Source organism: Limanda limanda, chromosome 19 (assembly GCF_963576545.1).
Source record: "Limanda limanda chromosome 19, fLimLim1.1, whole genome shotgun sequence".
NCBI lineage: Eukaryota > Metazoa > Chordata > Actinopteri > Pleuronectiformes > Pleuronectidae > Limanda > Limanda limanda.
The window spans coordinates 1,296,260-1,320,177 of NC_083654.1; the positions used below are offsets into that span (position 1 = coordinate 1,296,260).

At 42.1% G+C, this 23,918-nt stretch overlaps 3 protein-coding genes across 4 annotated transcripts in view; 2 read left to right on the plus strand and 1 right to left on the minus strand.

Moving 5' to 3' along the window:
* The first annotated feature begins 4,571 nt into the window (after positions 1-4,571).
* On the plus strand, positions 4,572-13,725 carry pus7 (pseudouridine synthase 7). 2 transcript variants are annotated; one of them, XM_061092704.1, is made up of 17 exons: positions 4,572-4,641; positions 4,817-4,930; positions 5,729-6,025; positions 6,123-6,207; positions 6,468-6,584; positions 6,680-6,824; positions 7,673-7,784; positions 7,872-7,949; positions 8,121-8,249; positions 8,990-9,115; positions 9,201-9,262; positions 9,346-9,506; positions 10,044-10,170; positions 10,618-10,719; positions 11,134-11,263; positions 11,455-11,546; positions 13,209-13,725. In XM_061092704.1, exons 1-17 carry the CDS (start codon positions 4,604-4,606, stop codon positions 13,343-13,345), a joined length of 2,052 nt encoding a protein of 683 aa, XP_060948687.1. In that variant the 5' UTR covers positions 4,572-4,603; the 3' UTR covers positions 13,346-13,725. The 2 variants fall into 2 exon arrangements, with proteins under 2 accessions (XP_060948687.1, XP_060948688.1); XM_061092705.1 differs by having other exon boundaries at positions 9,349-9,506.
* Positions 13,726-14,885: 1,160 nt separating this feature from the next.
* On the minus strand, positions 14,886-15,880 carry LOC133026409 (endonuclease domain-containing 1 protein-like). The gene is given in 2 exon segments (XM_061093308.1): positions 14,886-15,476; positions 15,638-15,880. Coding segments are annotated over 2 exon segments (834 nt in total).
* A 4,441-nt stretch (positions 15,881-20,321) lies between these two features.
* gatad2b (GATA zinc finger domain containing 2B) overlaps positions 20,322-23,918 on the plus strand; it is a 51,776-nt gene continuing 48,179 nt past the window's right edge. Inside the window, exon 1 of the mRNA XM_061093246.1 lies at positions 20,322-20,392. The gene's annotated coding sequence lies outside the window, so the exon portion shown is untranslated. The remainder of the gene's footprint in view (positions 20,393-23,918) is intronic.

A 23,918-nucleotide genomic window follows, 5' to 3' on the forward strand; every position in this document is an offset into this window, starting at 1 on the left:
CCTGTGACAAAGAGAAACAGAAAACAAAGCATAATGCTGATTCAGTCACCATAAGTCTATGACATTGTATATTTTTATAGTATGGTGAATACTTGCAGAGCAAAATGTATTTAATGGGCCATTTGGTCTTTATTTCTAAGACAAGCGTGAAATGGAGAGAGAGAAAGAGCGTGGAGGACACACAGCAGAGGGCCAGGTCAGATTCTGATAAATTTTTTCTGGTTGTTCACCTCATGGACAAACATATGAAGTGATTTGTTCTTACTGCACTCCTAATTTAAAAGCACAGGCTATTTGGAAGAAAAATAAGCACACTGATGAACAACCTGAACTCTAGCAAGTTTTCCAAGACGTTTGGAACAAGCTACCTGCTTAGTGCTGAGCTTAACTGGAGCTTTGAAGGCAAAGGAGGGTAAATTAACATATAGTACTTTAACAACCACTCAAAGTTTCACACAACAAATCACATTCACTCACTCATAGCGTCACAGCCATCAGATGCAATTTGCGTTTCAGAATCTTGCCCAAGGACACATCACATCACTGTAGGGGCTGGAGATCGACCCACCAACCTTCCATTAGCATTAACAGTGGAACCGCTAACTCCTCAGCCAGTCACTCAAAATGCTGATTCAGCTCTTTACTGCACTTCGAATGAGGTTTAGATCCCTCTCTTCTACATGCAGAGTTGCTCCAGAATGTCAGCTGTAAACATCTCTCTGAGCTCACTCCGGAGCTTGGGTTGAGGTCTCAGGTCTGACTGGGCCACTCCAACATGTGGATTTTCAATCTGTCCAGGCCCAGAGTTAAGATGAAGCTGCAAATTGGTAAACTTTATGCACACAGTGGTGTTTCTGCTCTTTTTAAAAAAAAAGAAGTGTCTTCTCCTCCAACCCTGCCATGGCCTTGTTGTATGGTTGACTCATGAACAGCTCCAGTGACTCTTTAAACATTTACCTAATTCTCTGGGTATCTTCTTAACCAGTGGTCACTCTGCATTATTTCAGCTTGACACCCACATATAGTGAGAGCAGCTTCAACTAAATCATCTACATGTATGGAGTGTGTAAAACTGTGAACTAAATACAATTCTTGATCAACAGTCTTCTGCTAGCTTTAATTGTAAATGTCTGGTTCACATTAGCAGCGACAATATGTTTTGACTATTTTTCATAAATAAATTGTCTGATGATACATGGACCCCATACAAACAATTTGCATAAGTTTACTAGCTCCTGACTCCTGAGAGCTGAGCTGTTGACATACCATTCATTGTACTCAATATAATGAAATCTGTGTTGTTAGTTAAAATAGATTGTGTTTGTTCTCTTATTAAACTTAGAAATAAATATACAATTGCAAATAAATGCAGATAATTCCCAAGGTTTCACTTCCCCCTGTCATTTATACTTTTGGTTGATTTTCTATTTTTGAATCTGTGTTTTACCATTCTGCAGAAATTGTTTGTAAATGCTACATATGTCAAACTTTAGCTTGTAGCCTAATTGTTTTCTTAAATTAGAGCCTGTTGTGCACTCTGGGCCATAATACTTTTTCAAGGGAAGCAAAACTATAAATCTCAAATAATGACATCCCAAAAAGATAGTAACAAATGGGAAATTGAAATGTAAGAAAAATAAATAAGAATAGAGTCCATAAAAAGGAGAATATGAAAAAAAAATCCCAAGACATAAACCTGGTCAAGAGCTAAGCCAGAGTGTTGGAGCAGGAATGCCATCTGCTGACCAACCACGGTAGCTCTACCTGTGATGCTGCGCCAAAGAATGAATGAATGAATCACTGTAACAAGATACAGGTCTCTATTGAGACTCTCAAGCCTAATGTTTTCCTCGTCTGTGTTCTTCAGGATGGCGGTCTAAGCGGATGCCGTCTCTTCTTTCTATCCCTTTCCACATTTTCAGCTCCACATATTCTACTGCATTCCCCCGACACTGGGGTGGGCACTCACACCCTTCCCATGTGCACAGGCTGATACTGATTAAAACACACTAAAAACAACAAACTACCTATCTCAAATCAAATAAGCACTGGATCTCTAACACTTTGAAGCACAAAGGAGCAGCAGGGATCTCCTACCTCAGTGTGTTGGTGGCCACATGAAGAGAGAAGCAGCGGAGCGGAGCTGTCCAACGTGCTGGAGCATCACTACCTGCTCTGTCGTTTACATTCCTCACCGACTGACCAAACAGAGCTTTGCATGTGATCAATGATCGATGCGATCAGTCGAATTGCTCCAACTCACCTGCGCGCGCATACTTTGCACTCCACAGTGAGCATGGTGTGCATGAAGCAAAAAGGATCATTGCCGATTGGTTAATTAAGGTGGGTGACGCGCCCGGGGTGTTGCGGCGGACGCCACCTTCGTGACAGAGACATCCTGGGGAATTTCCAGTACATGTATGGACCCTTCGTGCAGAGGTGAGGACAGAGGAGCAGGAGCAAAGCATGATTTCATCACATCCAGTTTTCAGCGCGATTAATTGAAGAGATTCTGTCAATAATTCTGACCGCCTATTGACTCTGTCTTTGTTATGAATCGATTTTTCAATGATGATGTGTTCTCCACCGACAGAGTCCATTTGAAGGTTAAATGAATGAATATCTGCACTGTGTTTCCATGGGATCTGACATCAACAGAAATACCAAATGTTCAGGAGAACTAACAGTCTGAGCTGAGGTTGAACAAACGTATCAGAAACTATACTGTCATGTTTGTATGCATGTCAGATTAGGGTGCATTGATTCTGTAATGTCAAAAGCTAAATAATGACTGGTCCAGCACTTATTTAGATTCAAGCTTTTTGTATGTTCTCATGTCATTCATTATCAGCATAAGATATGGTCCTAAAGCTTTATGTGTGCTATTTCAGAAGCAAAACAGTCCAATTCTGAATTGTGTTTATTCAGAGTTTTCAAAATCATTATCTGTATAAGTCAAATATTGGGTGATTAGTGCTGGTATTTGTCTATAATCAGCACAGACAGAGTTCATAAAGGCACTATGGTATCCCATGACCTTGATTGCCTTCCACTTCAGCAGCAGGATGAGAATCTGCATCCTCAGGGCCACATACAGCCTGTGAGACAACTTATAAATATTTAAAAAACAGGTCACATGATATCATTTAAGTTTTGCAATAAAAAATAGCGTAAATCAAAAGACTAGTATGTCCTTCAGGGTGGTCTGTCTGTCATGGTCACAGTCAAGGGAAACACACACATAGCTGCTAACAAGCCTCACATGATGCCTGTCAGGACAAGAAAAATAGATGTTGTGTCTCAAATAGAGATAAACAAAGAAAAGAAAATAGATTAAGAGAAGCCATTTGGAAAAATTCCATACATAATTACAGCTGGACACATGAAGCTAAACTGGATGACAAATGAAGGACAAATGCTCTTATTAAGTTAATACTCTTCAGTGTTCAACAAGCAGCCCTCACAACGCCACAGTCTGACACACAACATCACACAGCCAGGTTGCATCATGAGCTGAGATGCTTTATTCAGAGGGAGAATTTCTGAGAGAGCCTTGTTGCTGCTGTGGACCTGCTGGAACCAGACAAAGTAAAACAATTCAAAAGTATCAGTTTATGCTGAAGACACAGGAGTTCACTACTCCAGCGGGGAGATGCTAAGCAGGAGCGGGATGGTCTCAGAATTTAGAACCGGAGGCCAGCGTCACCCCTCTGGAGAATGACTGGGAGGCTTTGTATGATCTTGGCCCCTCTGGAGTCTGGCGAGGACACTGAAGGTCTGGAAAGGTGACTGGCCATCAGAAGGTTCAGCCTCAGGTCTTGTAGGTCGCTTGACAGGCAAAATATGCTGAGCTGGAGGTGATCACCTGAAAATAAGGATGGACATCAGCCGTTGAGATCTGGTAGTGGGTCAGCATGGATTGCTCACTGGTAATCGGGGAGAAATGTCAACATGGATTAGTAGTGGAGGTTTTGTTCTCTTGTTATGAACTTAACCTACCCAGATGTCAGAGATGCACCATAAATTACCATGGTGATTATGGATTACAAAATAATACAGAGGAAAAGTCATAATTCTAGCAGTCCCCTACTTTTATTTTTCAATTACCGCACAGTCCCCCACCTCCACTCCACCAACCCTCATGAGGACTGGAATATAACAGCAAGGCTCTGTTTTATTAGTGTACAGTTTAAATGTCAGTGGGATTTTGAATGTTCATTTCTGGAACAGGACCCAGAATAATTTTGTACTCTGCGGCTCTCTGTGGGGCCCAAATCAAGTTATGGACCAGAGGCCCCTCAGGAGGTTTATCTGGCCTTGGCTACTACAACCAATGTAACAGTGTTATTGTTGAAGAGGAGAACATGTGAAAAGCCACTTCTCTATTTATATGGCACTCTTAAAAAACGGAATAAAAAACTAACAAACCAGTTGGTTTAAGGGTTTTGTTGTTGAGTTGTGCATCTTCGCTAAGATAGACAATCTTTTGGTCCAAGCTACCGCAGTGATGAACCAACCATATGCAGTGGGCGGGGTTTGTTCTAACTTGTGTTTCCGGCACACACACAGAAACACGCGCACATGACCTAGAAGCTGTGTTTGGATGCTGCTCCGCTCTCTGCTGACTCTCTACACACACAGGTACATTTATATTCGCATTTTTACCCACAGGCAGTGACATGTGTTGTGTTTTGTGCGACGAGGTTTCATCTTAGATTTGCCGTCGGCCTCAGCCGGCAGAGTTACCCTGCTAAGTACTGACAAAGCGGCTGTGCTAGCGGCTCGGCTAACTAGCAGTATGTTCATCTCGTTTCAGTGCCTACGTCAAACTCGGCTTCCTGAAGAAGTGCCTGCCACTGTTCAGCCTCTGGAAGACGAGACGTGTCGCCCCGAGCCTCAGTTATCTGTTCATATCTCAACTCTACAAAAAGTAAGTTGATGCTAATATTTGCTAGGCCACTACTGCCTTAACTCATGGCAACACTGCAGTGCAATATTCGCTTGCTGTTCTCAAACATCACTACTAGTCCAGGCAAAGTAGCGTTTTACGACCGACTAATTGTAAAATTATTTTTTTCAGCATAGATCATTTCTATGAGGTGTCTAGAACAACATACTAAAAGTCCTAAGAAATCCTAGTTGAGGAAATATGTTTAATTCTCATCAATTTGTGCCAATAAGGCCAGGCAACAATACACCCCAATGGGGCTATTTTTTTCCTTTACTTCTATCAAAATGACACTTTGCACAATGAAAGTAAAAAAAAAATGACTTAATGAGTTATACACTAATCGAATATGCCCAAAGTACGCCCAAATAGGCTTCATTTTTTCCTTTACTCCTACCACAATAAAACTTGACATAGTAAAAGTATAAATGAATAGTAACTTTTTTGTATTAAAAGTTTCTTTTGAAATCAATTTGAATATGCACATGAGCTCAACACTTATTGGATATGTCCTAATTTGCATAGGCAGAAACACCATTCATATGTACGACAAATACATCGGCCCAATCTTCATCCAATCATCCTACTGCCAATGGGTGATAGCAATGCTGCTTTTAGACTGGCCTCTAACCTGAAAACCGCCTGGCTTGGTAGTAACTGCCAGGGGTATATCCCCGCTGGTATATTTTAGATTTCAGGAAGTTCTTTTCAGTAGAACTTGTAAAACACATTAACTGTACTTTGTTTGAATTAAAACATTTTTTCTCCCTCATCTCCCAGCTTGGCTCTGATGGCTGAATCCAAACCTGTGTCTGTCCAGGTTGGAGAGAAGAGAGGCTGTCTCGAGAATAAAGAAGACACACCATCAAAGAAACCCAAAGTAGAGAGTGATGACGAAAATGGAGGTGATCCCCACCAAGATGAAAAGGAGGAGCCTGAGGGGGAAGGGAATGATGTTAAAGAGGAGGATGGCGAGACCTTTGCTGATATGATGAAGCATGGCCTCACAGAGTTGGATGTGGGCATCCTGAAGTATGTCAGTGAACATGAGGGCTTCTCAGGCATCCTAAAGGAAAGGTTTGTACTCAAAAGTTAGCAATTTTGTTTTGCAGAATTTGCCTCGAAAACTACTGTTTGTTTGTTTAACATATGTTTTTTTGTGGTCTGTTCTCAGATATTCAGATTTTGTGGTGCATGAAATCAGCAAACTTGGAAAGATAGTGCATTTGGATGACCTCTCTATCCCTGCAGAGCCTGAGGTAAGGTATTCATTTCAATTTCAATCCCCAGTCTCACTGTTCTTTATTATTAAGACTTCAGCAACATGGCTAATCATTTCAATTGTTCTATTATTTGTTGTTGAATCCAGTCAGAAATATCTTAACCTTGTCTGCAAGTCTCTTATTTATCATACATTCAAATTTGATGACTTGGTGATTAAAAGGAAAGTGGTATTTGTGATATTTATACTGTTTGCAAAGATAATGCTTTCTGAAGTTTTGTGTTTCTTCCATTTCAGGAAGTACAAGAACCTGAGCAGCAGCCAATGGACACTGACGTATTGACTGAAGAGCAGAAAAAACTTCTTGGAGAGCTGCAGCTCTTCAAGAATAAAGAGGACAATGTCTTCATTGAGGTGAGTTTATTTTCACTGCACCACAGTATGACATCACTTAAAATTCCATCCAGAGTTTTACATAACATCTTTACCCTGCTCCTCAACTTTTGTAGGTGATGGATGACACAAAAGAGAAAAGGACACTGGTCCACAAAGCCATCAAGACTCTGTTTCCTGGTCTGGAAACAAAGACAGAGGAGAAGGAAGGTCACAAGTTCATTGTAGCATATCACGCTGCTGGGAAGAAAGCACTTGCAGGTACGTGGAGAGGAGACAGAACCAAGTGCTCGTATGAAAATGCCTGGATAGATGTATAACGATCATCAGAGAAATAATTTATTGCATGTCTGTGTTATCTGCTGCAATGCATGTGGTCACAGCTGAATTCGACCATTAAAATGTAACGCATGCACTTGAGCATGAGCACAATCAACACGCCTGCATGATTCTGCACCAGATCTTAACTCACTGGTTTTTCAACCATTGGTTTTTGGTTAAAGATGGACCTTGTTTTTCGGTGGAATGCTCTAACCATGACACGACTATGACATGGTTTAGTTAGACAGAAACTTTATAGATCACAAGTAAAACTGCAATACCATGGTTCTTTGAAAAAAGCAACAACACCATTGTTGCATATACTATTTTAAATACCCCGCTCCACTCGCAGGCCTGTGCATGAGATCTCACCTCTGACTACTCTTCCAATCGTGTGTAATCATATCTTTCTTAGTAACATTATTCTATCCTCCTTTTGCTCTTCTCTGGGGGATAGAGGGCAAAACAACTACAGGTAAGAGCCTATTCTCCACACACGGAGTTAGGTGTTGGTAACTATACAGGGTTAATATACTCTTCAAATTGTAAAAAGCTGTTAAAACCTTAATTTGTTTCCATCTTTTATTGTAATATAGTGATTGAACAGAGGTGAGAAAATGGTCTTAATTAAAAGCTGAGGTTTTTGGCACACGGTTAGCTTTTATTGAGGTAAACATGCTCAGAAACATTTTTAAGGAGAAAATCCCTATGGAGGCTTTCTAACAGATTTTTGTCTGAATCATAACAATTCTCACTTCAGTAAAACTACTTCTCTGTGTCCATAAAAGCTCCTAGGAAACACTTTTGGCCAAAAAACCGTGGCTGCTTTTGCCACTTTGTCTTATACAAGGAGAATAAAGACACTATGGATGCCATCAATGTGCTTTCAAAGTTCCTCAGGTATGATTGCAGTCCTACAGTCTTGTTGTCCAATTAGCTGTTCGTAGTGAAGAACTGTCTTGTGTATAATGATGCATGTCATTCTAGGCTCAGACCCAACATGTTCTCATACATGGGAACAAAGGACAAGAGAGCCATCACTGTGCAGGAGATTGCTGTGCTCAAGTGAGTGTGTGGTTTTGTAAGGAAATCACTTGTGCTTGTAAATTGTGCTCTGAATGTGTTTGGTTGTATCAGTGGTTGATGGGTTTCTGCTGTCTTTATGCATATGATAACTGCATGAGCTTGTTGCAAAGGATCAGTAATGAAGAAAATCTTTCCACTGTGTCCCGTCAGGATCACAGCGGAGAGATTGGCTCATCTCAACAAGTGCCTCATGAACCTCAAGCTGGGAAACTTCTGCTACAAAAACCATCCTCTGAAGCTGGGGGAGCTGCAGGGAAATCACTTCACTGTGGTGATCAGGTCAAGAGATGTTAACCAATGTTTCAAATGACTTTTGTTAACCCTGTGGTAGGCTTGTCACAATACCAAAATTATGACTTCGATACTATACCTGCCAAAATATCACAATACCCGATACTTTCGATACGATACCACAAATACGATACTGGTATATTTATCTATGATAGTAACAAATAAAACATCTGTAGGGTTCCCTTTTTTACCAGCTTGTTCCTGCCCAGCTTTTTGAACACTTAACAAATGGCATTCATATTAGTATTAGCCTACAGCAAGATATTAATTAAATCTACATGTGACATCATAGTATTGATTATACACGGCTATGTAGGCCTACATAGTTTGACAGAGAATCACTTTCAACAAGCCAAAGACGGTCGGCACAAGCTTGTGCACATGAGGCCATGTCTCCCCTGAGATCGCTCGCTGTGAGTGAGGGCTGCTGCATGTGTGACAGTTGGGCAGCCCCGCCCCTTGCAGTCAATGCGTGACAGGGAGCGGAACAGTGAGTGCGCTCTGATTGCGTGCTATTTTAATGAAGTGCCAGTACTAAAAAGATGGTTAACCGTATCGTTTTCAACGTAAGGGTACCGTGGTACCTTTTTAGTACCGGTACACCGTGCAACACTACCCTGTTCCTTTGATTTGTTGGGATTGCTGGTACACTGTAAACTGGACTATATCCCACAGAGCTGTTAAATCTTATTCAGGAAAAGTTAACTGTTGCTGTTTTTGTATATCAGGAACATCTCAGGAACAGATGAGCAGGTCCGTCAGGCCCTGTCATCCCTCAAGCAGACAGGTTTCATCAACTATTATGGCATGCAGCGCTTCGGCACCACGGCTGTTCCTACACAAAGCGTTGGCAGGTAGGGTTGTAACGGAGAGATACTGGCATGAATTATAACAAAATGGTATATTTAACTGTTGTTTTCTCCTTTTTGTTTGGGGCAGGGCCATTTTGAGAAATGACTGGAATGAGGTAGTTGATTTGATATTGAAGCCCCGTCCCGGAGGTAATAAAAAAAGGAAGAAAGAAATAACTCTCTTCTTACATATGTGAAGTATTTAACATTTTCCCCATCTTTGCTTTTTTCAGCAGAGAAAGAGTTCCTGGTCCGCTGTAGGGAAGAGTGGGCCAAGTCTCAGGACCCAGAGGCTGCTCTGAAAAAGCTGCCCAACAAACGCTGCGTGGAGGGCCAGCTGCTACGAGGCCTATCTATGTATGGCAGGAAGAACATCGTCACAGCCTTCGCACTGGTTGGTTTTTTGTTCTTAATGCCATAAGGTTGAAAATGATTGCAAATTGACCAAACAATATGACTGATATTTTAACTAAATTAATGAGTTCTGGGTTTTGGAGGCATACACCATCTCTCCATTTAAGTTGAGACTTTTTGATAAAGCTTGTAGTCAGGGCTGTCTCAGGTAAGCCCTGAGCCATCCCTTAGTTATGCTGCTATCGGCCAAGACGGCTGAGGGCAACTCCCATCATGCAGCATAACCAGTCTGACAGAGCTTAGATGTGACACAACTGTTTTTGGTCACTTTTCCACCTACCTCTCCTCACCCAATTTTTCTCCACTCCCCCCAACTGGTAGAGGCAGGTGGCTGATGTAGAAGACACTGACTGTGTGGTCTTTGTGAAACAAACAGTTTTACTCTAATTATCAGGAACCTGTGTAAAACACTGAATCAACTTTCCCAGGAAGTTGACTTGCGGGAATTCTTTCTTGCTTGCATGCAAGACAATACTCTTCTCTGTCTGATGGCTCCTGTTTGTTTATTTTATTCTAGATCCCCCGTAACAACCGTCTGATGTACATCCACAGTTACCAGAGCGTGGTGTGGAACACTATGGTGAGCCGCAGAATTGAAGCCTTCGGCCTGAGGGCTGTAGAGGGGGACCTGATTCTCAGAGGAAGTAAGTAATTCCCTATTTCCAATGTTTCTGCAACACGTTCCCAACAGTTCACGTCACATTTTACATACATTCATGAGCATCGTAATAATCTTTTCATTTCACTTTTAGCAAGACTGCAAATATTGATTTCTGATAACTTTAAACTATCAATTTAGTCAGCTAGGGTTAATAATCCTGGAAAAGCTATGAAGAGAAGGCTGCACTTTCAGAATATTTTGCTGCAGATGGATCCCGAACAGGGAGGTTGTTGGGGACAGGTTCGCCAGCCAACCATTTAATTTGGTCTGAAGGAAATTATTAGTCGTTTTTATTTAATTGACTGAGACAAACATCAATCGTGTGAAAATGCACTCTGCGTCATTCAGTGTCCCTGTAACCGCATTCTCAGTCTTGTGGTGTGATGAAGTCAATGCTGTGTACTGATTTTTCTCTGATATGTTCATGAAGCCACAGCACATGTGCTGTCTGCAGAGGAGGCTGAGAATCACACCATCCATGATATTGTGATGCCTTTACCTGGGTTTGACGTCATTTATCCCACCCACCATGGTAGGAATTAGCTGTGTGCTATTGTTTAGTTTTTTTGCTTGTGACTTAAAAGTATAACCACTAATTTTGTACATGAAAATGGGCACACACTTAAAGTAGAGCTGGACATTAACCGAAAATGTATAAAAAAAATATAAAATAAGTTCAACATTTTGTGCCAGGCAATTAGAGTTAAAGTGACCAGAACAATCGTATTAAATAATTGTTCATTAATAGTTATCAAGGTAAAAGTTTGAATACCACCCAGCTTGAATGGATACAAATATAAAAAAGATGCTGTTGAAAAGCTTAATAAAATAAATACTCAACAAAATAAACAAAAGGGGGAATATAAATAAAATAGTAAACCTAGAATAGAATTATCTCAGACTTACATTTTCCTTATCATTTAATTTTGTTTTGTGTTTGTGTCAGTGGGTAAAGGTTACAAAGAGCTGCTCACTGCTGACGGGCTCGACATTGACAACATGAGACACAAAGTGAAGGACTACTCTTTGGCTGGAGCTTACAGACGTATCATTATCAGACCCAGCGAAGTCAGCTGGTAAGGCCTTTCACTGCATGAAATATAAAGTATTAGTACAAAAGCAGTTTATCATGATAACATTCACTGTTACTGTTGCATCAGACCGTTCTACTGTCTAACACTGTTAAAATATCAAGGCTGTCACTAGCCTTAACTCTGCATAGCACATTAAATAGATGTGTTGCGATGTTTTTGTGTATTTGTTGCAGGGAGGTGATTCAGTACGACGACCCCAGAATTTCCCTGGTGCACACTGATTTTGAGAAAATGGAGAACAAACCTGCCCCGGTCTTCAAAACAGGTCAGATGGGTCTTAGTTCTACGGAGTCAATCTGTGGACCAATGCTTTGCAGTTAAAACCATTTCTTGGGGCATTTATTACAATTGTAGAGAGTTAGTGAGGAAAGAGGGACTCACCTGAAAAACAACAGAACTTGTAAACTTAGACACTGTATGGAGAGCCGGAGGAGATGGTGGGGCGTGCTCTGTTTGTCTTTACTTAATTGTGAGCGGATTACCTGATCACAACGACCAAATTCTTTAAACAGAATTTGAATAGGAAAGCTTTTTGATCCATTTAAAATGTTGATTATTATATCCGTGATCACTATGAGAGGTTTCCACTGTATTATTACACGTGTAAATTTAGAAAACAGAATATGTTCTCAGCAGGTTACAGTAAATAAAACAATAATTGTGAAATAAGTTTTAGAACAAAATTGTTAAGTGATACAGCAAATAGTAAACAATAAAGAATATTTTCCCAAAGATCGGTAAAAATATGCCTACACCTTAAAGGGGACATATTATGAAAATTCCACTTTTGTAGTGCTTCTACACGTTAATTTGGGTATCTGGCATATCTACCGTCCCAAAAACTCTGGAAAAAAACAACTCTAGAGTGCGTCCAATGGGATTACGACCACAATACACTTCATAGTCACACCATACCCATGTAGGGAGCCTCGCTACATGGCCTTGGACCACCATCGCCATCATCACCACCGGAGCCGGTGAGATGATGGTGGGGGGTCACCATGATGAGTCAGGTGGGCTGAAGCCTGGCTGCGAGAGTCCCAGCGCAGCCCCGCAGTGGGAGCTTGAGCTAACGTTAGCTCGTGACCCGTCAGACATCTAAGTGGCCGCAGTGGCAGAGACACGTCCACCAGCAGCGAGCCGCTGACGTGGAGCCAGCAGCCAGAGGACAGCGAGCCCGAGCACCGTGATAGGAACGCCTCGTGCTGAGGAGGGGGCTGTGGCTCCTAACTTACCCCGGTCGCCAACTCTGCTTCTCCGCCAGACCTCCGCCTCTAACCCCGCTCCCCGGCTGGTTAGCTTCCCCCTCGGCTAGCTTCCCAGCTAACACCCACCGCCCTGGGGCCATGTAGCGAGACACTCATGGAGCTCAACCCAGAGCTCGCCATCATCACCATCATCTCACTGGTGGGGGTCACCCCCACCGCTGACAGCCCAGGGCGGCCACATAGCTCTATAGCAAAACATCTGTCAAGGTTGACTCTGATAAAATGGTCTTTTTGACGTCTGATCTCATAAGTCAGATTTTCTTTTAAGCTGTCTTTTAGGGGTCCTTGGGACATTTTAATGTCATGAAATCTTGAGGGCAAACTCTTCAATTTTTTCAAATTCAGTTCACATTTCATATAAGGGGTAAATAGGTCCTCTCCTCCTCACAAACGAGGCAGGGTTTATACAATGCCATTGCTACTTTTGCCAACTCAGACTTGCAGTACATAAGAACTGTTATCAATACTGAACAGTCGTCCAGGAATAAGGATTTGTCCAACTGCAAACAAAAATCAGTTCTGAATTTCTAAAATGTTGCGTTTTGTGAATTGCTGTTTTTCCTAAATGTTTTCTGAAATTCACGTTTGTAGCTCTAGGTGTCTGATATTGTACTCCCTCTACAACGCCTAACACAGTATAACTTTCCTTTACCCACCAGAGGGGAAGCACCGGGCTCTGCGTATGGAGTTCTCCCTGCCTCCTTCAACCTATGCCACAATGGCGATCCGAGAGGTTCTCAAGTTGGACACAAGCATCAAAAAACAGACGCAGCTCAACACAACCTGGTTCAACTGAGACCAAAACACACAGAGCAGACTGCTTCTGGCTGCAAAGCACCTGTCTACTGTGGCTACTTTAAGTGTAGTGTGTGTGTGTGTGTGTGTATGAGCAAATGATCGGGTTCTACATGGATCTATGTATCTTTGTAGAGCAACAAATACTATTATTCAACCTTTTTTAAATAATGTTTTTACTTGCTCTAAAATATTTTCTGTGCTCAAAAAGAATAATTTGACAATGATTTAATAACCATTCTGATTTCAGGGTGCTCTCACATAGTGACTCTTGCTGCACAGGGTGATCTGATCTTTGTATAGAAATCAGAATTTTTTTATTTTAAACTTAATGAAAAAAGCTTGAAGATAGAAATTAAAATCATTTCAATGTTGAGTTTACCATGTGCAGTCATTGTTTATTGTTTGTGGGGCTTTGATTGGTTGAATTGTTTACTCCATACAGAGAGGAATGTGTGTCTCCCCAAGTTTTGACCATTAATATATGATGCAAACACTGTCTCCCTCTACTGGCCATACGAAACAAGTGTCTTCCCAGTGGATGATCTGATCTGTATTTTGAGCTCTTTAACAGTCTGCTGCTGGTCAAAATGGGAACTCTGGAGGCAACCAGCGCCTGCAAACCAAACACTTATCATATTATTCACTATGGTCTACCTTCCTACTTTTGGATCAGTTCTGTTTTGAATGGTAAAGTTAATACATTAACACATTTCCCACTGGATTCTGAGGAACAACATGAATAAAGTCACCTTAAAGACTCCTGGGTAAAAAAACGTTTTTATTATTGTTACATGCCACTTTAATTTGGCTTTGGCATTCACATTTAATTTCATAGTTTGTAATCCAAATGTAACCAAGCACTGAAACCAAATTGAGCTTTTTTCTATTCTGATTAGCTCAGAAACATCCTACCTCATTGGGTTAAAGAAGCTTTGCTTAAAGCTTTAGTGTTTCAGTTTGTGTCAAACTGTAGGACTAATCTGTGTGCTGAACAAAAGGCCTACGCAGACAGGTGTCGTTCCCAGTCCTAAAGAGGGTAAGTGAGCATAAGATAAAGTGAATGGACGGTACAGCAGAGTACAAGAGAAGGCCAGAGAATACATGGGTTACTCATGGCAAGTTCAGGCATTATAAAATCTTTTTCACTTTTTTTACCATCAAATCCGACAGCAGAGATGGAGCTTTCAAAAGAGATTTTTTGTAATAGTACAGTATATTTCTTCACAAATGAAATATACAGTGCAAATTAGGAGAACAATTATTAGTTTAGTTATTGAGCAATTATTGGATGATCACAGAAGGATGAATACATCAGGCCCCAATTACATAAAAATAATTGACTATTTACTGATTTTTTTAGGGGAACATTTAAAAATAATATATTTTAAAGTTTTATTTACCCATGAAAATTGCAAAATTAAGAATAAATCGGGTTGAATGAATATTGAATCAAAGGATTTATTCCAAATCACTTCCAAACTGTTGTCCAAAATTCCAAAATTAAGCTATACTTGATCTGATGGTCCATCTTCATGCTTTCAGTGTAGGGCGCTGTTAACACTATTAGGAGCCACACAGTTGTCGTAGAAGATCTGAAAAAAAGTTCAGATCCTCTTCAGGAAGTCCTCCAGCTGCTGCACCGTCATTTCCTGAACCTTGTTATTCTGCCTGTCGTTTAGCCCATGAGCTGCAAATGCAGGGAACTTCGAGCGCTCGGAGGAGGGGGAATTGTGGTCGAAATCAATGCAACAGTAGGCCGACCAGAAATAGCTGGGGATGCCCAGGCGTTTGATGTTCTGGCGGCGTATTGTGTGACCTAATGTGGTGAATCCGGTGACCATATAGGCCGTGCCTCTGCAGTAGTTGTTGAGACGCCTACGTATGATGTGCTCATGCTTTTTCCAGGGGCCCATGTTGAACTCTTCCACCTGAGGAACCACATTGGTCAGAGTGTAGGTGGCTGCTTTGTCATCAGGATGGGCCTGGTGCTCATCTGGATTGAGTTGTCCACGCTCGAAGATCACAGACTCAGAGTAGTCATCGAGGACAGCCTGTCAAGCTTCTAAAGATTTTGGAGCATTTTCTGAAGGCAGCTGCTGCATTTCCCTTGAGCCAGACACTGTGGACAGCTGCCAAGATAAACAGTTTCATTATTGCAATCTCAAAATAATATAAACTTAAACTAGATATCAAGACCAAATAAGACTAATTCCTGAAACAATTCTCTCTGTTTTCCCATAAAAACACTCTCCTAAGTAGGTTAACTGTCAAATCCAGAAACCATTCCTACCTGTGGCTCATACATCCAAGGCACATCAGCCTTCTTGGAGCCATCCGAGCGTTTGAAGGTGTACGCAGAATAAACAGGGATGTGGCTGAAGGTGTCGTACAGAGTCGCAAATCGTGGTTTTCCCTCATAGAACTGGCAAATCTTATTGAACGACTGCTCTTCAAGCCCTCGAGGCAGCGTGCCCATGTACAGGAACTGTTTACATCCAGGAGATAGATTTTCCTTCACCTCTGCTCCTGCCATCATGACTAGCAGATATATGAGGGATTGATGTGCTCTGCCGACAATCATGATGAAACGTGAACCACTGTGCATTCAGTCCCTCTGAAAAGCTGTCGTGCTGTGTGGACTCTGTCTGCTCTGTGTGCGTCATACCATCTCAGGTTTATCATGCAAATGCTTATCTCCTTTAGTGCACAATCCATTACTCTGTTTGAAAAGTAACAAGTAACCAGAAGCCCTCACGTTATGGTGGGAATTATAATAATAATAATACATTTTATTTAAAGAGTGCTTTTCACAGTACTCAAAGATACTTTACAAACGTTAAAATTACTATAGAAAGCTAATACTAAAAACATAGAGCACACAACACACATCGCACATTCACACAGTAATTCTGAAAAGGTGAGTTTAGATTTTTTTAATTGGACATTGTTATATTGGTGCAGTCTCGGATGTGTTTGGGGAGAGAGTCCCAGAGGGAGGGGGCAGCTACGGAGAAGGCCTTGTTGCCCCAGGTCCGGTGCTTGGTCCTGAGTGGATAGGACAGGAGGTTAGCATTGATGAGTGAGGAGAAGGACTTTGTATTGGAATGCGCTGTGGGACGGGGAGCCAGTTGAGATTCTGGAGAACAGGGGTGATGTGATCACAGGAGCTGGAGTGGGTGTTCTGAATGACCCTTAGTTTATTTAGTACTTTGGATGATGTGCCATAGAGAATGCAGTTGCAATACTCGATTCTGGAGGTGATGAAAGCGTGGATCAAAGTTTCAGCAGCAGAGCAGGAGAGTGATGGGCGTATACAGGCTATGTTTTTTAAGGTGGAAAAAGGCAGTTCTGGTGATTTGGTTAACATGGTGTTCAAAGATGACTACGAGGTTGCAAATGTGTGGGGAGGGAGAAAGAGTGGAGTTGTCGATGGGGAGGCAGAAGTTGTGACTGGTTTTAGTGATGTATTTGGGACCGATGATGATCATATCCGATTTGTCAAAGTTTTGTTTGTGGAAGTTGATTTGTATCCATGATTTAATGTCAGTGAGACAGCTGGTCAGAGTGGAATGATGGATTTAGTGGAGATGTAGAGCTTGACATATCAGTGGAAGGGGGGGCCATGTTGACGTATGATATTACCTGGGAACAAGTAGAGGATGAACAGGAGAGGACCAAGCACTGAACCGTGGGGGAGGCCTTTGGAAAGAGGAGGAGTGGAGGAGGTGCAGTTGTTGATCAAAATGAAAAAGTGTATTAAGAAATCTGTATGGGCTGATTCACTTGACCAGTAACTCCTTAAGAATCAGTAGAACTTCAAGCAAGTTTCAAGGACTTAAAAACCTGGATGAAAATTTGAGCAATTTTCTCTTATTAAACTCGGATAAAACCGAGGTTCTAATACTTGGTCCTAAACACCTTAGAGACACATTATCTAATGATATAGCTGCGCTAGATGACATTGCCCTTGCTTCCAATGAAACAGTCAGGAATTTGGGAGCATTCTTTGATCCCCATTTGTCCTTTAATTGTCACTTAAAACAAATTTCTAGGACTGCCTTTTTTCACTTGCGTAACATCTAAAAAATCAGACATGTCCTTTCTCAAAAAGGTGCAGAAAAACTAGTCTACACCTTTGTTACATCCAGACTAGATTAATATAATTCCTTATTATCATGCTCCAGCAGTAAGTCGTTAAAGACTCTGCAGCTTCTCCAAAATACTGCAGCACGTGTCCTGACGAGAACCAAGAAAAGAGGACAAAATTCTCCAGTATTAGCTTCAAACTGGCTTCCTCTTAAATCTAGAATGGAATTTAATATTCTCTTCCTCACCTTCAAGACCCTTAATAATATGGCACCATTATACATTAAAGAGCTCATAGTACCATATCAACCCACTAGAGTACTACGCTCACAGAACTCAGGCCTACTTGTCGTCCCTGATGTCTCTAAAAGTAGAGTAGGAGCCAGAGCTTTCAGCCATCAAGCTCCTCTCCTGTGGAATCATCTCCCACTTTCAGTTCGGGAGGCAGACACCATCTGTACGTTTAAGAGTAGGCTTAAAACCTTCCTTTACGATAAAGCTTATAGTTAGAGCTGGTCCATGCTTGTCTTAGACCTGCTCTTAGTTATGCTGCTATAGGTCTAGAATGCCAGGGGACACATGACACACGGAGCTTCTCTTCCCAGCTTCTCCTTCCTCTTCTCAATCTTTATCACATTGAAGAAAGGAATGTCTCACCAATACATGTTACTGACTTGACTTCTTCCCCAGAGTCCCTTTGTCTTATCGTCCGCAGACGCAGGGCAGCGGCTGCGGACACATCGTGGATTATGATGGAGGATCACAAATCAGAGCTCGTGATAGTAATGGTGGATCCTGTATCGTGTTGGCATCTGATAATGGTGGTGGACCATTATCAAGTAGGCAGCTGATGGTGAATCCTAATGGCGGCAGAGGATCATGATTGTGGACTATGGTGGCATCCAATTGTGATTGTTGAGGAAATTTTGACCATCCTCACACATTACTGTATATGCCACTATACATAATGTATAGTGTACTGTATATTATATTATGGTACAGGAGAATAGCCCCTGTGTAATTCCACAGATACTCCCTTCTCTCTCTAAGCAGCACCCAAGGTCAGGTTATATGTTGAAAGTGATGTTGCAGGGCTTTGGCACAAGTTCACATGTCTGTTTGCAGACCCTAACAATTGTTTTATTAATGAGAATTGTAAACTCTTGATGTAGTCTGTAAGAGTCTGTCCTCTCTGCAGTGAAATTGTCACCCTGTTGTTTCCCACAGTGATGCTCAGCCTGCTCTATTCTTCCCAATCTATCACTTGTATTTACTCTTTCATTCTTCAGTATGTTTTAGTGAGTGAAAAGACCATTGACCTTACAAATATATTTTTCCGTAACAACAGTGTGACCTCTACTCTTGTGGAAACAAACACTTCCCGTATCTATCCTTCCATTTTAGTGACTACTGTGGTCAAGAAACATAACTTTTGAAAAAAGAGTAACAGTGGAGATGAGGAGGAGCTGACCATGAGCATTGTAGAGCATAGTGAAATGTACAGTATTTGCCTTTGGAATGTGGTAGACATAAGATATAAAGTTGCATAAACTTAAGATGCTCAAGTCTAAACCAGCTAGTGCTGTTCCTTTAATGTATGGGTTCTCTTAGTATTAATGACAAAAGTCCCCTGGGAGTCAAAAAAAGATAATATCATAATATCATTGCAATTTAACAGCATTGAATGAAGAATAGTAACACAAGTCACACTGTAGCCCTACACTATAAGTGAAGTTCAAATAGAGAGCACTAGAGGGCTCAGTCTGCATGGTAGTGGCTATGAACAGCTGCTACCAGCAACATCTAACTTCATTCATTGCCAGTAACCAAGGATATCCAAATGTGTATCATGGCTGCACTGTGCCTCTAGATGAGTCCTACAGCTTCTACTGTGGTTTATCATATGGTCAACAAACACTACTTCCCATTCCCAAAATAAGCTGTGGAAGAATGTTATCATACGAATAAAAGCTCGTATGAATCACATGACACGCAGTAACTGCTGGAAAGAAAAAAGGATCACGTACAGAAAAAATAACCATTGTAAGGTATATGATGGATTATTTATTATATCCGGTATGCAAAGTAGTTCAGGATGTCTGGCATCTTATTTGTGATGACTCCATGTTGTCCGTGCATGGAGGGCCGCAACTCTGTGAAAACCTATTTTTACCTCACAGTTTTTTTTTTACATTTAAACACCTCCAGTTATGTCCATGTATCACCTTCCGCTCCCCATTTGGGAAGTGTGCTATAGTTACGGCGTTGCAACTATGTTGCATGCCTGTCAGAACACAAGGACAGACAGTGGAGACACAGATCTAATGCTTTGGGCAGCATCAGTTAAGTGAGACCGATGACGTTTCCTGTCACAGCTGTTAGCTTTGTTGGGTCTTTGTCATGTACATGCGTGCACAGGGAGCTGTTAGAACCCCGTTCAAACAAGAAACCGGGTTTCTCTTCCTGATACCAGTCAAGAAACTCAGCCAGGTAAAATCTACGCGGTTGAGTGGACATCTTCTAACAATCATTTAGTGAGTGGGTGCAGACCTCCTCATTGTTTCTTTAGCCCCATCGGAGGTAACATGGCTCCATCCAGACTCAGACAACAACACTAGTAGCAACCAATCAGTCGTTGTCTCCCCCGCGGAAACCAGCGACCAATCAGCTGTCTGAGTGCGTCAACTAATGCATGCCGTACGACCAATCAGCTGTGTGTCTGGGTCTGCTGGGGAAACAAATGGCCAATAAGCTGCCTGTCTCCTTTACACGGAGCGACTGCTGGACCAATGAGCCGCGTGTCTGGCTGCACCGACGGGGTGAGTGTGTGTCGAGGCCCAATCAGCGGTTTAGTGCTGCCTGCCGGTGCCGGGGACTGGTGGTGAGGAGACTCTACAGCGCTGTCAGGACCGGACCGTGAACCCGGAGACGGTACACACTGAGGCGAAAGGAGACACAGGTGAGTCCGAGGATGTTCGCGAGGCCTGGCTCCGGCTGAGGATGTTTTGAAGTGGCAGCGATGGGGTTTCTATGGCGGCAGCACGGCGAGTAGTGCCGTTGTGCAGCCGATGGATACGCTGATGTGCTGATAGACAATAGAGCGGCTTCTCTTCGCTATTTATTGATGCAGACTGACATGTCTGCGACCAGCAGCCGTCGCCGCGAGCTGTCCATCCACATTGAAATGTCTGGAAACGTAGTAGGAACATTTAGGTTGGTCCAAATCCTCCTTGGGTCTCCGTGTTTCGATAATAACCGAGCTGTTACCGGAGATGTTTGAATTACGGTGTGATGGGAGCGTTGAGCTGAATGCCTCCAGTCGGTTTCATTGTTTGATCCAGAGTCTCTAGGGGTTAACAGACTAGAGAAAGAGGCAACCTTCTCCAAATACTTGGTAATGCTCGTTTAAAGGGCACCGGGATGAGATGGGATGTTAGGACGGTTGTAACTGGCTAAAGCTGTGTGAGGTGGCGGATTAAAAGGCGTTAGGAGGAGGCCGGGGCTACTGATGGCTCCCAGCAATTAGGAAGAAAATTTTGAAATGCATCAGCCATTTACGTAGAGACTCAACTGGCTTCATATGCGCCTAAATGGCTGCCTGGCGCCTGACAGCACAACCAACGCGTTACTGGAAGGGCAAGGCTTTATTCAGGCTGCGCGGCGGATTAACGGAGGTAGATGTCTGGATGACGTTAGAGACAAAACGGGAATCAATATTTAATGTGTGCTGCCTATTATTCTGCAGTGTAGAGGAGCTCATTTTGTGTCTGCTGCTGCACTGCTCCTCCACATTTACATGAGTCACAGGCAGATGGATTCGCATCTGACTGCTATCACTGTCTCTGCCGTTCTGCTATGCAGCCTTTACCGTCTTTGAGGTGGAGATAGGTTCAATGAGGTGAAGAGAGAACAGCAAATTATACCGTCCTCCATTGCAAGCCATTAACAGGAGCTGGTCATGCCAGGCTTCAGTTAGATATATTGATGTAGTGTCATACACAGCAACTGCAGGTAAGGTAAAGTTGCCTTATAAAAACGTGTATTTTTGTCACTGGGAAAGTTGACAGACAGCAGCATGGTCACTTTCACCCTGCTCAGCAGTGTATCACTTTCAACCAGCTGGTTGTTTCTAGTGGTGTCTCCTTCAGGACACAGTGCTCACTTCACAGATGTGAGCGTGGAGGTACAGCAGCCCCACAGCCTTTGGTTGTGAGATAAAAGTTGGCAGACCTTGACAAACTCAGCCCTCTACTCACATAGTAAAAGTGGGTCCATATGAATGAAAGGTCCTTGCAGTTGAAGAGTGTGAATGAACTGTAGTATTCTCAATGGTGGAGTCCTTCCATTTCCTATTTCCAGCTCAGAGTCCCCTGGCAGCCCCAGCAGCATACAGATGAAGCTCATCGTACTGTATGACAGATTTTACAGTGCGTGTAGAGTAATGCAACATCAATTTTGATTAATATACAGTCAATGCAATTAGTTGTCCATGTTTTTAATCCCCTTTAACTGGTCCTGGTTTGATTTTGTTTTTATGGGTATATCAGGAGACTGGATTTTAATCTATCAATCAATAAAATTGTATTTGTAAAGCCCATATTCACAAATCACAATTTGTCTCACAGGGCTCCCTCTCCCAGGACGGACAAAAGTGCAATAGATGCTGCGTGTAACTGAACACATCAACAAAATGATTTTGCGGCATTGACTAGAAGAAACAGTTTGTTACATAATGGAGAAGTGTATCATTGTTTAAAGATTTTATATATTAGAAAATGTCTGATAGAGATGAAGGGAGCAGCAATGACAACTGAATTAAGGAGTTGTTGTCAGTAATGGTAGAGTATGTGAGTAGACATATTGTATATGAAGCAATCTTGTTGTAATCATAGTCCATGATCAGTTGCTACCAAGATCAGGATCCCCCACCACAATCAGATGCTCCCACAATCCACCATCATTAACAGGCTGTTAATGCTACTACTCGTTTCTACAATGGTAAATGGTTTTGTATTTATATAGTGCTTTTCTAGTCTGATGAAGACCACTCAAAGCTCTTTACAGTACAGTTTCACATTCACCCATTCACACACACATTCATACAGTGCATCTACTTGCAGCACTTTGTTATTCTATGGGGGGCTATTGAGGGTTCAGCATCTTGCCCAAGGACACTCGGCATGCAGATGGTTCAGACTGGGGATCGAACCGCCGACCTTCAGGTTGGAGGACGACCGCTCTACCCCTCAGCCGCCCTCAATGTAAATGTGTTGCACACTATATACTTATTATTTACTTATCACTGGCAGCTGTCTCTGAGACTCCCATCCTTAAAGTTGTAGTTCACCCAGTAAGGTAAATTCACTTATCTACTATGCCGTTGCAGGGGTGTTTGAGTCCAAAAAACACTTTTGGAGTGTCATGACTAAACGGTGTTGCAGCAGAATCTAATACAATTGAAGTTATTAGTGACCAAAGCTTCAGATAAAACAAGAAAAAAATACAGAAAAAAACCTAACATGCCTCCATACTGCTCCTTTGGTGTCATCTTAGTATCTGCAAGCCCGGACATTCAAATTCCACTTGAAACTGTTATTTCCACCGTGTTACAGCCTAATTGTTCGCTGATATCCTCTGACGAGGTGCATTCAGGGACCGTTGGAAATGCTACGGTCCAACCTCTGGTGGACTTTAATTGCTTAAAACATTGTGTACATGACCTCTTTTCGAGTCAAATATGAATGTCGGGGCATGCAGACACCTGGATGACAACACAATAGCAGTATGGAGGCATGTAATGCTTTTTCTGTTTTATTACGTCTGAAGCTTTGGTCAGTAGTTACTTCAATTGTAATGGATTCTGCTGCAGCACTGTTTACCCCCGAGACTCCTAAAGTTTATTTGATTGTGATAATAATGGCGGATCCTGTATCGTGTTGGAATGTGATAATGGTGGTGGACCACGATTGAGGTGGCAGCTGATAGTGGATCCTGATGGCGGTAGTGGACAATGACTGTGGACTATAGTGGCATCCCATCTGGAAGGTGGATCCTGATTGTGGTGGCTGCTGACCATGGACTATGATTACAACTGGACTGCTTGATATACAATATTTCTCTTCAGATACTCTACCATTACTGACAATGTTGCATCAATTCATTGACCTTCCATTATGCTACAAAGTGTTTATTCTAATCAATTCTGCAAATACCCTTATCTTTCTAATGTTCTCCTTCACACGTGTCATCTATTGCACTTCTGTCCGTCCTGGGAGGGTAATCCCCTACATGTGGCTCTCTGAGGTTTCTATGTTATTTTTACCATGTGTAAAGGTTTTTTTTTTGTTTTGTAGTGTATCCTTGTTGAGGGTTAATGGCAGATGATGTCACACCTTGTTAAAGCCCTATGAGACAAATTGTGATTTGTGAATATGGGCTATACAAATCAAATTTGATTAATCGATCTTTGGAGGGTCGCACAGACC

What these genes read in the sequence shown, in the direction of transcription:
- pus7 (XM_061092704.1), top strand. Translation starts at nt 4,604, where the DNA reads ATGCTGCTCCGCTCTCTGCTGACTCTCTACACACACAG. An exon ending in AGGACAATGTCTTCATTGAG is followed by an intron (nt 6,585 to 6,679) that starts GTGAGTTTATTT and finishes CAACTTTTGTAG; the next exon opens with GTGATGGATGACACAAAAGA. An exon ending in CACTTCACTGTGGTGATCAG is followed by an intron (nt 8,250 to 8,989) that starts GTCAAGAGATGT and finishes TTTGTATATCAG; the next exon opens with GAACATCTCAGGAACAGATG.